Here is a 14,484-nt window from a genome sequence, read left to right on the forward strand (position 1 = left end):
GGAAGGAAATCACAGCCACCTAACGCCGCTAACTCTAACTCCAGGGGTTCTTCCGAATTTAAAAAGAAAGCAAAACAAGGACTGTCATCTCGTCATTGGAAAACAAGGCATTAGATAATGAAGATATGGAGCCTGGAAAGAAATAGCATCAACTTGAATTTCTTTAACGTCGTTGAGTCTTGCCAATAGAACGCTTGCCAGTAAACTAAAGAAGAGAAAGAGTTAGAGATGTTTAAAGTAATAGAAACGAGAAAGAACAAATACCAAGTGCTTGGGTAGAGAAGCAGGAGTATGTCTGTCAGCTTCACCCTGTCTGGCCATACGGTTCATTTGCTTTTGGCCGAGCTTCATGAGTTTCTCCGCATTAGACCTGCTTGTCAAGCTAGTAACACCATCCACACGGCGGTTGGTAGCTGCTTGGCTTCGTGCACGGCTAACAGCGCGTCGGAGCGCATCGTGCTGTGTCTCTGGGGTATCAAGGTCCATGGCATCGGGTTCATCTCTGGTCGCAGTGCGGCCACGGGATTCTGGTTGGGCTTTGGCACGGGCGGAGGAAGCGGTTGCATCGTATCCAATTGAGTCAAGATGCTTCTCCATATCCGATAGTTTCTTGCTCCGCGAGCTTCGTGGGATGAGTGCGCGGTTTTTCAGAGACTTCCTCAACTTTGACTCATTCATAATCAACGCTCGCTTCTCCCTGATCAGGTCCGCTTTCATGCGAATTTCAGCCTCGTCGGCATCTTCCACGGACTCGTCGGAGTCATAGTATCCCTCTGCCTCTAGTTTCTCTTCCTCCTCTTCTAACTGTGCCAATTTTTCTTCAATGTCGGGATCAACAAAATCATAAATATTCTTTCCTTCCCATAATTCAGGCATCTTGTCATGTTTCCACTCATCGTTAGCGAGAAGGTAGCTTTCCTTCATATCGAAGCTATAAACACCAGCACCTCCATTTTCTTCCTCAATGTCTCTTGCGAGTTTGCGTCTGTTTGGATCATTTTTATCGTATTTCTTGAGGTTCTTGACAGCTTCAGGGATGAAGGTCTCGCGAACACCACCAATGGGCTGGGCGACATGAATACGAGCCAAAACATCACCCAAGCGTCCTGTGGGAGTCCCTGAGCTGTTTGCGCCAGTGTTCAACTTCTGAGCAACTCGTTCCGCAATAAGTCTGTCGCAAGCTGCGTTTTTCACAGCAGTGACTCCCTCCGTTGTGGCGCATGAAAGTTGCAACATCTCCACACCGGATGACTTCAGAAGAGCCTGTAGCTGTTCCTGGGTCTCTGGATCAAGATCTTCAGGACGCATAACATCAATCTTATTGATGACGATGAAAACAAGCTTATTCGAGAAAAGAGGCTTGATGCTGTTGAACAGCTTAATCTGGTCGACAACCGAGTATCCGCACTGTTCTGAAAGATCCATGAAGTACAAAATGGCAGATCTCAAGTGCGCAATTGCTGTAATCGACTGCATTTCGATAGTGTTCATTTCTTCAAGAGGATGATCAAGGATTCCCGGGGTGTCGATGGCCTGGAAACGAAGATATTTGTAATCGAAATGTCCAACGAACAAGCTCTTGGTAGTGAAAGCGTATGGCTGAACGTCTACATCTGCCTTGGTAACACTTCTCAAGAAACTGGATTTGCCGACATTTGGATATCCGCAGATAAGGAGAGTTCGGGTGTTAGGATCGATGGCTGGAAGACGACCGAGATGCTGACGAACTTGTTCGAGATAGAGTAGTGGGTCTTTCAGTCGCTTGCAGATAGTCGCCATACGACCAAGAGCGGCTCTTTTCAGCTGTTTACACTGGAAAAGAGACTGTGCATATTTAAGCAGGCGTACGTGATCTCGGGCAACGGTCTCAACAAGGCGTTTGGCAGTCGACAGTTGGCCAAGCGCAATTCTGAAATGGTCGGCATCATACAGTGTGTTTAAAAGATCCTTATCTAGACCAGGGAGAAAAAGATTGGTTAGCGCACACTTCCAATGAAAACACTCATCTGACGAGGGCCAAATATAGCTATTTTGAGGGAAGGGAAAATCATACGGAATGGATGAACATCCTGCAACCTTGGGAATCCATCGAGAATTGCCGAAAACTTCTCACAGAAAGTCTCAGAGGTGAATTTGACCTTTCGCGTGTAGAATGCTGTCGTAACGTTAACCGACTTGGTCACCAACCACTTCATATATATAGATCCAAGAGCCTACCTCTGATACGACTAATTTTGAATCCAGCACGAATCTGCGTTGGCAACCGTCTCTGAGTTCGACTCAGGACAATATCAAGGAACTCCTGATGCGTGGGCACCGGTTGGATCTGTTTGGCAACGCACAGTTAGATACCGTTTTCTCCCACGCAGACAAAATCAATCAACGCTGTGACGTGCGAAACAAGAGAAATGAACCAGATAATCTACTTACATCCTTCCAAGTGGTCTTCATGGTGAGCTCGAGATATCGTCCCTCTGTGATTTGATCTCAGGGTCGAAGCTCGAGATGAATCTCTTGTTTCTTCCTCTTGAAATCAAAATTTCCCGTCTTTATCAGAAGGTGGGAAACTTTTTAATTTTTTTTTTTTTTTGGGAGGTTTTTTGCAGCCACAAACGGAAGTTTTTCCCGACATCCTTGGCAGTTTCGATCGGCAAGTTTAGCCATTCACGTGATTTTTTCGGGAAAAAGAATATCTTTATTCCGTGATATTATATAATCGGGCAGTCTCTTTCCATCGCCGCTTCCTATTGGCCAGCCCAACGACTTCCCCTTTTTTATATGGCGACAACAACAAATTGAACAGTATTGAACATCCTCAAAATAGCTTGTTGGAGGCTACGAAGGCCGCAGTAGAGGAGACAATCCAGCTATTGGCCATGCATAGAGGTGAGTGGCCAAATATCATACTAAACCCTGGGAGGTGGCTGTTGCTCTTTGGAGAGTCCAAGGGTTGGTGACACTCAAGACGAGCGTTGAATCTACAGGGCGCCCCGGTGTATTTGCACAGTGATATTATTGCTGTTGCTATAATACAGTTTCATCCTTTTTCTCCCCTCATGTCTGCAGCGTGTTCATAATATCTCATAACACGTAGCATTGCTTTTCCAACCACCACTAGGGACACCCGTCTCCACGTTTAGGTATAGATAATGATGCATGCACACCACCCCGACCGACCACCCAAATAATTGCAAAAGCCATCCAGATGCAAGAATGAGCAATGTTTCCCCCATCTCAAATCAGAAACCCCCATCAGCAAAATAATAGAAAAGGCAAGAATGGAAAACAGCGGTTGTAAAGCTTAGTTGGGAGCCTTGCTGAGATCAAGGACCTGTTTAAATAAAAGTCAGTAACTGAAGTAGATTGACAGCGATGAGAGAATAGGGGGCTACACATACCATGTCGTTCCAGCCCCCGCCACCAAAAGTGCATTTGCTGCGCCCAACGTTCTCAAATCCAAGACCAGTGTAAAACGGAATAAGATGATCATGGGAAAGCAGAACAAGTCGATCAGCAATTTTCGCATCCTGGATGCGTTGGATATAGGACTTTATCAGCATTTTGCCGAGACCCTTGTCCTGGTGTTCAGGGAGGACGGCGAGGGAGTGGATGGCTATGGTAGATCCCTGGTCTTGGTGACCGACAGGCTCCTCTTCGCCCGGGCTTGGTAGAGTAGACTTTTTAGTTCTCCAGTCCTTAGGAACCCCCATTGTCGCATTTGTAATCACAGGCGATGTTGTTCTCGTTGCAAGAAGGTGAGCAATGACCACGGGCCTTGGTTTCTCATTGTCTGCAGTAGCCGGTGGGATGGAGAAGATTCCAAGAGAGAGCTCAGGGCATTTCGAGAGGCGGTAAGTCAACTAAGAATGGATTCATTAATTAGTAACATGTTTCGAGGGAAAAGGTGGCAGGGGACACAGGGGGGGTAGGGTCATACGTTTTCCCTTGAACACCTTTCAGACTCAGGGAACGCCAGTTCGACCTTTTCACAGTCGTCAAGGTCCGAGACGGAGAGCAGCTGCACATATGGGTGGAGTTTAGCTAGCTCAGAGTTTCTTGCTGGTACCCGGGACCGCATATACCAAGGATGATCCGAGGCATCCGAATGGTTAACAGCTACGAAATCATCCTCGTCGGTGCCGTAGGTGGAACTGCCATTAGGGTATATATCTTCAACATCATCATCCTCGTCGTCATCGTCGTCATCGTCATCATCCTCTTCCCCCTCACCTCCCGATAGCCTATTAGCGCCAGTCCCGTTGAAGAGCTCGGATCGCCGCTTAAGGAAGAGTTTCCGTGGCATAGGCGTAGGCCGACCTGCAAGGCCTGAGACGTCATTCAGACGAATGGCGTGGAAAGCAGGGGGGTTTGTCTCGTGTGTTTCGTCGGCCGGGGTCGCGGATATGGATGTGCCTTCAGCCATGGTGGTTCAAGGCAGCCAGCAAGCGGGTCTCCGGCGCAGGGAAGAGATGATAGTGTCAGCTAGTTATCTTCAGGGTTCCACGGCAACTGTTCCCTTCTCGTTACAAGCTGCGGATATGCGGATACTGGTCCCTTTTAAAGGCGGTTAGCATGGCTTCTGGGACAGAAAATAACAGAGCGAATAGCAGGACGGCGCTTAATTCGGAAGTGTAGATTGTACAAGGCTAAGCAAGCAAGAAGGAAGCAAAAGCAACGAAGAAGCAGCAGCAGAAAGCGACAACAGAACGAGCATCACAAGCTAAGACGGTATTATCTCTTTATTCCTCTTCCTCTTCATCTACAGTGTAAAGTGGCAAGCCGTGGGGGGTCGCTCGCCCATGCGCGCACAGGTAGGCAGGTAAATTGCAATGACCGAACGCAACGAGCAAACAAACAGCCGGCTTCCAGACAGCAGCGCAGCGCATGGAGATTCTACCTTTTGTAATGTTGTTATTATCTTCCGCGGGACTGCCCTGGACGTCGAGCTGGCAAAAAGGGCGTGGAGGGGTGATCTGCTGGGTTGGCGAAGCTGTGGCGTCTGGAGGCACCGAGCCTAACTGCGGGAAAACTTGGGATAGGGCTGAGAGGAAGAGCGTCTCGAGGGCAGAGGACGGGGCCGCTGGCTGTCGGCAGGAGGGCAGATGGTGCTGCTTCGGTTATTTGTCTATGCGCCTGGCAAGGGGGAAGGACGGGAGGTTGAAAGTCGAGCGAAAGTCGAGAAGTCCTGAGGACGGCCGGAGTCGTAACTAATTTTTCACTGCTGCGGAAGACAAAAAAAATATAGAATTCGCTACCCTTGGCGCCGGTACATGGGAGATACCTTGGGATACCGCAGGAGACCGCCGGAGGACGAGGTATCCTCCAGGTAGATGTCCATGAGTCTAGTCCGGCTGATAGACATGGTCTAGTTATAACGTTCATGGAGTAGATACTCTGCGGCCGCTGTCTACGGAAGTACACCTATGCCTACTTCTACGGAGTGCTGACTGCCTCAGTATCATGCTATGTCCCCGACCAGATGCCACAGAAACCCGCTTGGCCAACAAGGTGGGCGGCAAAGCGGCGTTAGCTCAAATCTCTTGCAAGCCGGGGAAGATATCAAAACCAACTGAGCAAACGGAAGTAGCCCGGAGAAGCCACTGTGCGAGAGCCGCTGGTGCTGGCTATCTTTGGAGACAACTAGCAACTAGTCAAGAGTAATCCAGCTAGTGTAAGTTCAAAGTCCAACTAAGCAGATCCACGGCTTCGTGGAGCATCACACTTCTCTCCCCCTGCAGATATGTATCTGGGCCCTCGAGAGACCGCTCCCTGCTGTGATCGGGGTTGGTGAAAAGGCGCCAACCGCTATGTACAGGGAAGCCTGATAACAGCCTGGGTAGCGAGTAACAAGGGATGCCAGTAGTGTCCGCTCCCCTCTTCCTTCGTCCTCTAGATCTTGACCCTTTCTGTCATGGTGGGAAAGGTAGTTTTTGGTATTATTGGAAGTGCCCGCCGTGATACCATGCAGCCATGACGGGGATGGTCGGCGGCGGGGGGGGGGGGGGAGGAGGTTTCGATATCCGTCCCTTCTCGTCCCCTCGCGTCGCCGTCTGGTGAATAGTGCTACGGCAAATAGCATGAATGGTGAGACATATACAACTCAGCTGCGGTCGACAAACGCAGTCCATCCCTGCGTCTTCCGCCTGAGTGAGCGAATACAGGACGGGAGGCGCATCGTATCCTGTTGACATGCAGCATCTCGGGCCGCCTGCTGCACGAAAAGGGCAAAGCAAGGGAGAAAAAAAGGAAAGGAGCAGAGCAGGCCGCGAGAATCGTTTGTTCACCATCCCGGGATGGGGATGGAATGGGATGACGGGCAGGACTGTTGCAACGGCCTGCTCTGCTGCTGTGTTCCCATCCAGGGCAACGAGCAACGGGTGCATGCTTCTCGAGTTTCACCCTCCTCGGCCAATAGAACCCACACCCGCCTCCGTTTGTATCTGAGGATGGCAGCAAAAGTCGAGGAGAAAAGGCGGCCTTGCATTCGCACGCAGACGCAGGAGGCAATCAATATGAATCAGACTGCATGGATGGGCGCGAACTGTTACTAATTCACGGCCTGCTGTCTGCTTCTCTTCCCTTCCCGTTGCTTCTTCGTCTCCTTTGTCCGACCTGGTCGATAGAGTTAGCTTGATCGTAGGCAGCGAGCTCTCCAGAGCAAGTAGTATAAGAAAACTCCCGTCCGTCCCTTCTGCTCGAGGGCCAGAGGCTTCTTTCTTCCTGCTATAACGCCGGGTTCTTTTGCTTAACTAGCTGCAGGCGCTGCTTCCGCTGTCTTGTGCCCTCCTCCGCATCACATCCTCAGATACCTGCCAGCTAGCTCTTCAGCCAGACGGACGCAGCTGAGAATCGCCAGTCTCCAAGCCCCTGCTCAAGCTGCTGCTCAAGCTGCTGTTGTAGTTGCTGCTGCTGCTGCTGTTGTTGCTTGCTGCTGGAGTTTTGCTGAAAGTTGGTGTCGTTGTCGTCGCGGAAAAAGAGCCGCCTGCGTCATCTGCCTTTGGCGCCTGGAAGAAAGCCTTCAGCGTCAACGTCAACGTCAACTTCAACATCCAACCTCGGCTTCTCTCTTCATAACGCTTCATCCTCTTCGTCCTCTTCAACCACGACCGAGGGAGCTTCCGCCAGGTACTGCACAGCATATACAAGAGACCAAGATACGGAAGATCCCCCGGACAGACACTCCAGACACACACTCACTCACTCACTCCTACTCCGTCTACCGTGACCTGGTGCAAGATGTAAGTGGCTTCCAGCCTGGCAAGGGTTTCCCACATACTAACCAGCGAGTCGACAGGCGCATCACGGTCTCTGTTGTCGCGTCGAACGTGGCCGTCAGCTCGGATATTGTCACTCTCGATGTCGGCGAGGACATGACGCTGGCGGACCTCAAGGCCGTCATACAGAGTGAAATCCAGATCCCCCCTCAGTCGCAGCATCTCTTCCACAACAACCGACCGTTGGCAGACGAGTCGAAGCCGTTGGGACAGCTGGGCATAAGCGAAGGCGACATGCTGGGTATGCATATACGAGTACCAACTCCGGCCTCCGGACCAGGCCAGGGTAACCCCTCGGGTGCTGGAGCTGGAGCTGCATCACAGCAAGGGGACTCTTCACGCGGGGGGCAGCCGACGATACCGGACCCAGAGACAATAAGGCTGCACATGTTGGGTGATCCACGGGTCCTGGCAGCAGTCAGACAGCAGAACCCGCAGCTGGCGTCTGCCGTGGATGACCCGCGGCGGTTTCGAGAGATAATGATGTCTCATCGACGCGCTGAGGCGCGGGTCGAGGCTGCAAAGGAGGCCAGAATAGCCATGCTGAACGCAGACCCGTTCAACCTCGATGCACAGCGGGAGATCGAGGAGATTATTCGTCAGAATGCTGTTACGGAGAACCTACATACGGCCATGGAGCATACTCCTGAAGGTACGTCTTTATGATTTATAATGGTTGATTTATTATACTCGGGGGATAGATTTAACTTGGCCATATTTATGTGACATGCTAACTTCGGTGGGGGGTAGCATTTGGACGGGTAACTATGCTGTACATCCCTGTGGAGGTGAACGGCCATAAAGTGAAGGCATTCGTTGACTCCGGTGCCCAGGTCACCATCATGTCACCTGCATGCGCCTCTGCCTGCAATATCATGCGATTAATCGACCGACGATATGGCGGTATTGCAAAGGGTGTAGGCACCGCTGACATTCTGGGGCGTGTCCACTGCGCCGAGATCAAAATCGGGGACATGTTTCTCCCTTGTTCCTTCACGGTGATGGATGGGAAGCATATTGATCTCCTTCTTGGCCTAGACATGCTTAAACGCCACCAAGCTTGTATAGACCTGAAAGAGGGGGTGCTTAAGATCCGGGATGAGACGGTGCCGTTCCTCCATGAAGCCGATATACCCAAGCACCAAGACGAGTTTGAAGACGAGCCAATGGTCAGGGGCTCGGACGGAGCTATTATCGGAGGCAGGACTGGTGCCGTACAGCATCCGGCTGCGGCTGGCGGGACGGCTGCCTTTCCGAGACCTGCACTACCAACTTCTTTACATCGTCCACCGCCTACTGGCCCGTCTCCTGGCCTTTCTCCTGCTCCTCGTCCTGGTCCTGCTGCCACTCCTGCTGCTACTCCTGCCGCTACTCCTGCCGCTGCCACTCCTGCTGCTGCTACTGCTAATGCTCCCCAGCAGCGAGCCTCGCGCTGGCCAGCTGACTCGATTGCCAAAATAACTGATCTAGGATTCACGCGGGACGAAGCGATACAGGCCCTCGACGCAGCAAACGGTAATCTTGATGGTGCAATTGGATATCTCATCTAAGGGGGGAAGGGGGAAAAAAAACAAAAGGCCAAACGCAGGCCCCCAAGTGCAGTGAGATTCATGATTATGTTGTACTCGGAAATGAACTAAGTAAACGCAGTTACGGTCAATGACATGCTATGTTGATGTTTATAGGGAAATTGACGTTTTTCAAATGTTTTCCCCATATCTATAGAACAGACAAGCTACATGGTGCTACGGAAAAGTGTTATAAGAAAGCAGACACTATCATTCCAGGCTTGAATAACATCGTCATGATCATCATCGTCATATTATACATGTTAAACACATAAAAAAAAAAAAGAAGAAGATAAGAGAATAAGACAAGAGTGAAGAGTGCCAGGAAAGGAATACTCCTGCAGTGTACTCCGTACATCAAAAAAGAAAAACGTATCATCACCTTGTCGTCATGATCGGCCTGTGTCACGTAGTAGAAGTCGACGGGCTGCCCCTGTTGTGCCTATCCTCAGCCACGGCATAGTCACCGTCAATCGACAGCAAGCCCATGGCCCATGAAATCGAGCTGCCACGATGGACAGCGGTCCAGCGTCTATCGTCGCCGTGGTCTGGAACAACGCCCTCACGACTGCACACGTCGCTGGGGTCAAAGTCAAAGACCATGCGCTGGTGCGGCGGGCCTCGACCGGCCTCAGCAGCCTTGATCCAGGAGGTCTCGCAGCCCCGGGCAATGGCGATCGGGGACTTGCTGCCGGTGATAATCGATATGTCACGTAGCATCGCCACCGTCCAGGCTCGCTGCGCTGGATCGACGTACTGCACGGCCGCGAAGAAGAGACAGACGGTGAGCTCGTGCAGCACCCCGGCGATGGTAACGTTTAGATTCGAGCTGGCACCCGCAGGCGGGCAAGAAGATGAAAAAGAAGAAGAAGAAGGATGCGCATAGCTGCTGGCGCTGCTGGTGCTGCTGAGGCGGTGGTCGTAGGGGATCCCGGCAGCCACACGACCGATGTTTTGCGCATACTGGGCTGTCGTCGGGGCGGCCACGACGGCGGCCATGGTGGCAGCGGGAGGCATGGAAGGGTGGAAGCGATGGAGGATAATACGGCCCATATAGTAGAGCCCCCAGATGCAGCCAATGATGTGGGTGCGGTACTGCAATGCAGGGCCAAACGGGCTTGTGATCAGAGGTGCGCCGTCCGGGGGCAACGGAGCAAAGGCCGGACCCATGGCCTGTTCAAAACGCTCGCAGGCAGCGAGGATGTCTTGCCACTCGGCCTCTGCTTGCGCCGTGCGGATGTCTAGATCAGTCTCGTCGCTGCTGCTGGCGGTGCTGGGAGACGCCGCTGTCTGCTGTGTCGGCCCAGCGCCCGGCGCAGCTGCGAATCCCGAGAAAAGCTTGACGGGGCCCGCTGGCAGCATCCCGTACATGGGCGGGCTCTTGCCCTGATTTGCTGCCTGTCCTCTGGCTCCTGATGCCGGCCCTGGTGGTCCTGCTGGCGGCGGTGCTGGCGGTGGTGCTGATGCTGGCTTGGGCCTGGACGGCGGGCCGTCAGGGGCAGTGGCAGGAGGAGGGAACATGCTGGGAGGCGGACGCCATTCCCCCCCGTTTTTCTCCATGGCCTTGAGTTTGCGCTTCCTGTCCCTGACGCCAAAGGCTGAGATGCGAGCGAGCAGCAGCAGCAGATGGTCCATCGTCCCGTAGGCTGTCTGAATCCTGCCAACGGCCGAGCGAGGAGGAGTCTGTGCCCATTTCTCGTACGGGAGCCTGCAGCCGTTCGTTAGATTGGGACATCGACCTGGAATAGAACACTGGAAGAGAATGGAATAGAACAGTGGAATAAGGGGGGGGAGGCTTACAGTAAGGGGTTGCCGCTGATGAGGCTCTGGAAGAGATCCTGCTTGCAATAGTGCCAGTAGAGGTCCGTCCGGATGCGGTGATCCTCGATATCCTTCGCCGTGAGCGGCTGATCAACTGCGGGCTCAGCGGGCAGCGCATCATAGTCGGCGTCTCTGCCCATGATCGCACTGACGAGATCGACGTCGATCTCCCGCTCGATCGGCGCATAGATGTCGTTCTCGAAGAACGTGTCCAGCCTGAAATCGCCCGCGCGAGTCCACGACCTCTCGCCGGCCACGGATTTCTGCTTCCTCGCCCGCGCTCTCATCGCTCGAATGCGTCTGGTCATGCTGGCAAAGTCGATCTCCCGGATCAGCTGCGATGCTCCCGCGACATGGCTGCACCACTTCGAGTGCTCGGCGGCGAGGACTTCGAAGAAGCCGAGCAGCAAGGTCGCTGCGAGAGTCGGGATCTGCTTCCTCCTGTGCGGCAGGCCGACGGCCTTGCTGATGCGCCGCAGGGCAAAGTGGTAGTGTCTGAATGCGGCCGTCGAGGACTGACCGGTGGTGTAGGCGAGGTGAACGCTGCTCAGGGCCAGGATGGAGTGCAGCAGGCCGTGGTTCTCGAGCGCCAGGGTCGGCAGGGTATAGGTGAACAGGCTCTGCTGCTCGGTCGGCAGGAGAGAGAAGCTGAGCAAAGGGGCGATACTGTGCTTGCGCTCGAAGATGGATATGATGGTCCCGATGGAGCCTATGAAGTGGGAGAACAGTTTGGCGACCTCAGGGTCGATAAGGGGCGAAGTTAAGGGAGACGGGCGGTATGTGGCCAATAAATTATCATAATTCATATAACTCGCAAAGGGCGGATTAGATACTGCGAGAGCAGAGGAAGGGTAGTAGAGGCTGCCTTTGCCTGGCACTGCATAGCAGGCAGTACCAGCAGCTGTAGCAGCAGCAGCAGCAGCAGTAGTAGTGGCAGCAGAGGGAGCAGAAAACTGATCTTCCAGCTCCTCGTCTGACTCGACATCAAAATAGTCATCACTCTCTTCTCCAACATCATGCATCACCAGGCTATGCTGCTGGCGGCATTGATTGGGGGCATCATTAGCATCAGGGGCAGGGGGAAACAGAAGGGCCTCCTTTGACTCCAACTTGGGCACCAGTGTAGCAGAAGAAGCAGAGCAAGCAGCAGCAGCAGTGTAAGTAGTAGTAATAGAAGTAGAAGTAGAAGTAGAAGTAGTAGTAGAAACATGATCATGCCGAACATCTGGACGTAGAAACCTTTTAGTCAGTGCTACATTACTATGAATCGGTATGTGCCCATACATTCGGGTGTTGGCGAGACTATCGACGAAGGAGGATTGAATCCCTATCCTGTTAGCTTAGTTGGTCTTCTATGCACTCGAAGAGAATGAAAATAAAGGAAAAGGAGGGGAGGATAGGGGAGAGCATACTTGGAGTGAGAGCTGGGCCTGATATACCGCCGCTGCTTCATAGGGCTGCAGCTGGGCTGCGTCTTCCCAGGCAGTGGTGTCCTCGTATGCATACTCCTGATGCGGATAGGGGGCTTCGGAGGGCGGATAGCTGGCGGAGGAGGAGGAGGTAGACGTGACGTAGTGCTGAGCCGAGCCGGCCGCTGCAGTAGAGACGGCAGCGGCGGCGGAGGAAGTCGGTATGTACGAGCCGTCACTGTACGAGACCGAGTCCCAGGTATACGGCGGCTGGTCCGGGTTGATGGCGGAATGATGCTGCGTCGAGGCAGCATAGGGGTCTGCAGCAGACGAATAGGCCTGATGATGCCGGGACAGGTCGTCCGGGTGAGCGTGGTGATAGGACGGGCGAGGAGCGATGGGCAGCAGGGCGGGCCGGGAGGCAGAGGCGGCCTCAATGTGCTGCTGCATGGAATGGCCGAAGGCGCCGGCCATGATGGGCATGCCGGGCATGCCTCCCATGCCCTGGATCTGGCGGATAGGCCCGAGATGGGGGATGGGGCCGACGGGATGTCTGAAGACGACTCGCTGGCCGTAGCCCTCGCACTCTCGCTTGGATTTGATGCAATTGTTGCACCGGGGCTTCTCTTCGCCGCACTTGATGCGTCTCTTGCGGCAGGCTAGCAGCTGTCAGTAGATGTAAGATATAAAAACATTGAATATATATATATATATATATAAAGCTAGACTCACTGAGACAACCGGTCTTTGTCCGTTTGCGAGGCCCCTTGGCCTTCTGAGCGGCGTCCTTGGAGGACTTTTCCTCTGCCGACTGCGGCGGGCTGTCCATTCCCTTGAGACAGGCCTGGTCCATGTCCATGTCGTCTGTATGTATGCGTGTATATATAAGGTGTATGTGGGTGCGGGTTGAGTATGTACGGGGGGAGGGTTTTTGTGGTGTGGTGTGTGTATGGCCAGGAGCAGAGGACGGCAGCAGATGCAGGTCGGATGAGAAGAACGCTGGAGAATGCAGAGACACCGGGCTAGTTATAGCAAGACAGAAACAGTCATGGCGACGCAAAGAGGGCCTGGGAGGTATCAACAACGGAGAGACGACAGCATAGATAGATGTATATAGGGCACCGGCCGGCGGGGGAGGGAAAGGCAGGGAGATATATATATATATGTATATATATATAGCAGCCGGTAGTAAGTTAAGATGCTATCACCAACGAACAAGCTTGATAGACCATCGCAGGGAGCAAAAGAAAAGAAAAGCAAAGAAAGGGCCTATCTTGGCAGGCTAGCCAGCGAGTGTTAAAAAGGATAAGTCAAAGTAGGAGGAGACAGAGGAGACAGAGGAGAGAGGGGAGAAGAGGGCAGAGAGGGCAGTGGAAGAAGGCCCATGAAACGCCCGGGCAGGGAAGAAAGAGAAAAGACAGGAAGAAGCAAATATAGAGCAAAAACCATAAAAGACGACGGCGAGGAAGAAGCAAAGAAGCAGAGGCAGCGGAGGCAAGGCTAGCTCGCTGAATTAGCAGGCCTGTCACTGGCTGGGCAGCGGTCGAGATGGATGCTGGAGATGGAGCTGCACGCAGACGATATGCCTTCAACGTGGGCTTCCCATGGGGGGGAAGATCCGCCCCGGACAAGGATTTTTTTCTTCTTCTGCTTCTGCTTCTTCGTCTTGCCGCTGTACCTAAGTTAAAAGGTAGGGTTATCTCTGTAGACTTCTTGCTGCCATCGCTCTGGGTCGGCCTTGAACCGAGAAAAGGGGCCCAACGGGGGAGAGGCGAAAACCACAGTGAGAGAGAGAGACAGAAAGGGAAAAAGCAACGAAGAAGTCAACAAGAGGAAGAGGAAGAGGAAGAAGAATAAGTCTGCAAAAGAGCCAGAGAGGGACCCCCTGTTCTGGGGATGCCGGAGAGTCGATAAGGGGAAGAAGCAAAGAGAGGGTATGACAGAGCACGCGAGAAGGCAAAACCTGAAGAAGCAGACGAAGACGAAGACGCAGACCTTGCCTTGACCTGCATGGACCAAGAGACAGATACAGAGACAGAGGCAGAGGCAGAGAGGAGAGGCAAGGCAGGGCAAGGCTTCACCGGCCACTAACCCTCATCCAGGGGGGTGACAGAGAGGAGATATCGAAAGTTGGGGAAGAAAAGAAAAGAAAAGGAAAAAAAAAAAACATAACCAGCCTTTGAACCTTTTTTTCTTTTCTTTTCTTCTTCTGCCCTTTTTTTTCAATTCTTCGTGGAGATTGAGTTAAAGAGAGAGAGAGAGAGAGTAATCCGTATATAGTGTGTGGGTGGTTGAAGGATATATCAAACTCGACCGTCACGGCGGTTGACCCTGGCCGGCGTCTCTATATCAGCGCCTGCTATCACCACCAGGAGCAGGCCTGCATATAGCCTCTCTGCCCGTCTGCCTGCA

The 14,484-nt window shown here is 52.9% G+C and overlaps 5 protein-coding genes across 5 annotated transcripts; 2 read left to right on the top strand and 3 right to left on the bottom strand.

Annotated features, from left to right (window-relative positions):
* Positions 1-222: 222 nt before the first annotated feature.
* On the bottom strand, positions 223-2,195 carry TRV_07380 (uncharacterized protein; the record flags this gene model as incomplete). The annotated part of the gene is made up of 2 exons (XM_003018574.1): positions 223-1,952; positions 1,988-2,195. The coding sequence occupies 2 exons, from the start codon at positions 2,193-2,195 to the stop codon at positions 223-225; spliced, it is 1,938 nt and encodes a 645-aa protein (XP_003018620.1).
* A 1,106-nt stretch (positions 2,196-3,301) lies between these two features.
* TRV_07381 (uncharacterized protein) lies at positions 3,302-4,423 on the bottom strand (the record flags this gene model as incomplete). Its single annotated transcript, XM_003018575.1, has 3 exons — positions 3,302-3,331; positions 3,399-3,860; positions 3,938-4,423. 3 exons carry the CDS (start codon positions 4,421-4,423, stop codon positions 3,302-3,304), a joined length of 978 nt encoding a protein of 325 aa, XP_003018621.1.
* A 1,766-nt stretch (positions 4,424-6,189) lies between these two features.
* On the top strand, positions 6,190-8,824 carry TRV_07382 (uncharacterized protein; the record flags this gene model as incomplete). Its single annotated transcript, XM_003018576.1, has 4 exons — positions 6,190-6,348; positions 6,416-6,605; positions 6,754-7,926; positions 8,025-8,824. The coding sequence occupies 4 exons, from the start codon at positions 6,190-6,192 to the stop codon at positions 8,822-8,824; spliced, it is 2,322 nt and encodes a 773-aa protein (XP_003018622.1).
* Positions 8,825-9,247: 423 nt separating this feature from the next.
* Positions 9,248-12,931, bottom strand: TRV_07383 (C6 finger domain protein, putative; the record flags this gene model as incomplete). The annotated part of the gene is made up of 4 exons (XM_003018577.1): positions 9,248-10,550; positions 10,643-11,888; positions 12,024-12,731; positions 12,805-12,931. 4 exons carry the CDS (start codon positions 12,929-12,931, stop codon positions 9,248-9,250), a joined length of 3,384 nt encoding a protein of 1,127 aa, XP_003018623.1.
* Positions 12,932-13,270: 339 nt separating this feature from the next.
* On the top strand, positions 13,271-14,163 carry TRV_07384 (uncharacterized protein; the record flags this gene model as incomplete). Its single annotated transcript, XM_003018578.1, has 5 exons — positions 13,271-13,361; positions 13,392-13,566; positions 13,593-13,762; positions 13,857-14,006; positions 14,042-14,163. The coding sequence occupies 5 exons, from the start codon at positions 13,271-13,273 to the stop codon at positions 14,161-14,163; spliced, it is 708 nt and encodes a 235-aa protein (XP_003018624.1).
* Between the last annotated feature and the right edge of the window lie 321 nt (positions 14,164-14,484).

This window comes from Trichophyton verrucosum, assembly GCF_000151505.1.
Source record: "Trichophyton verrucosum HKI 0517 chromosome Unknown contig01000_1.f1.exp, whole genome shotgun sequence".
NCBI lineage: Eukaryota > Fungi > Ascomycota > Eurotiomycetes > Onygenales > Arthrodermataceae > Trichophyton > Trichophyton verrucosum.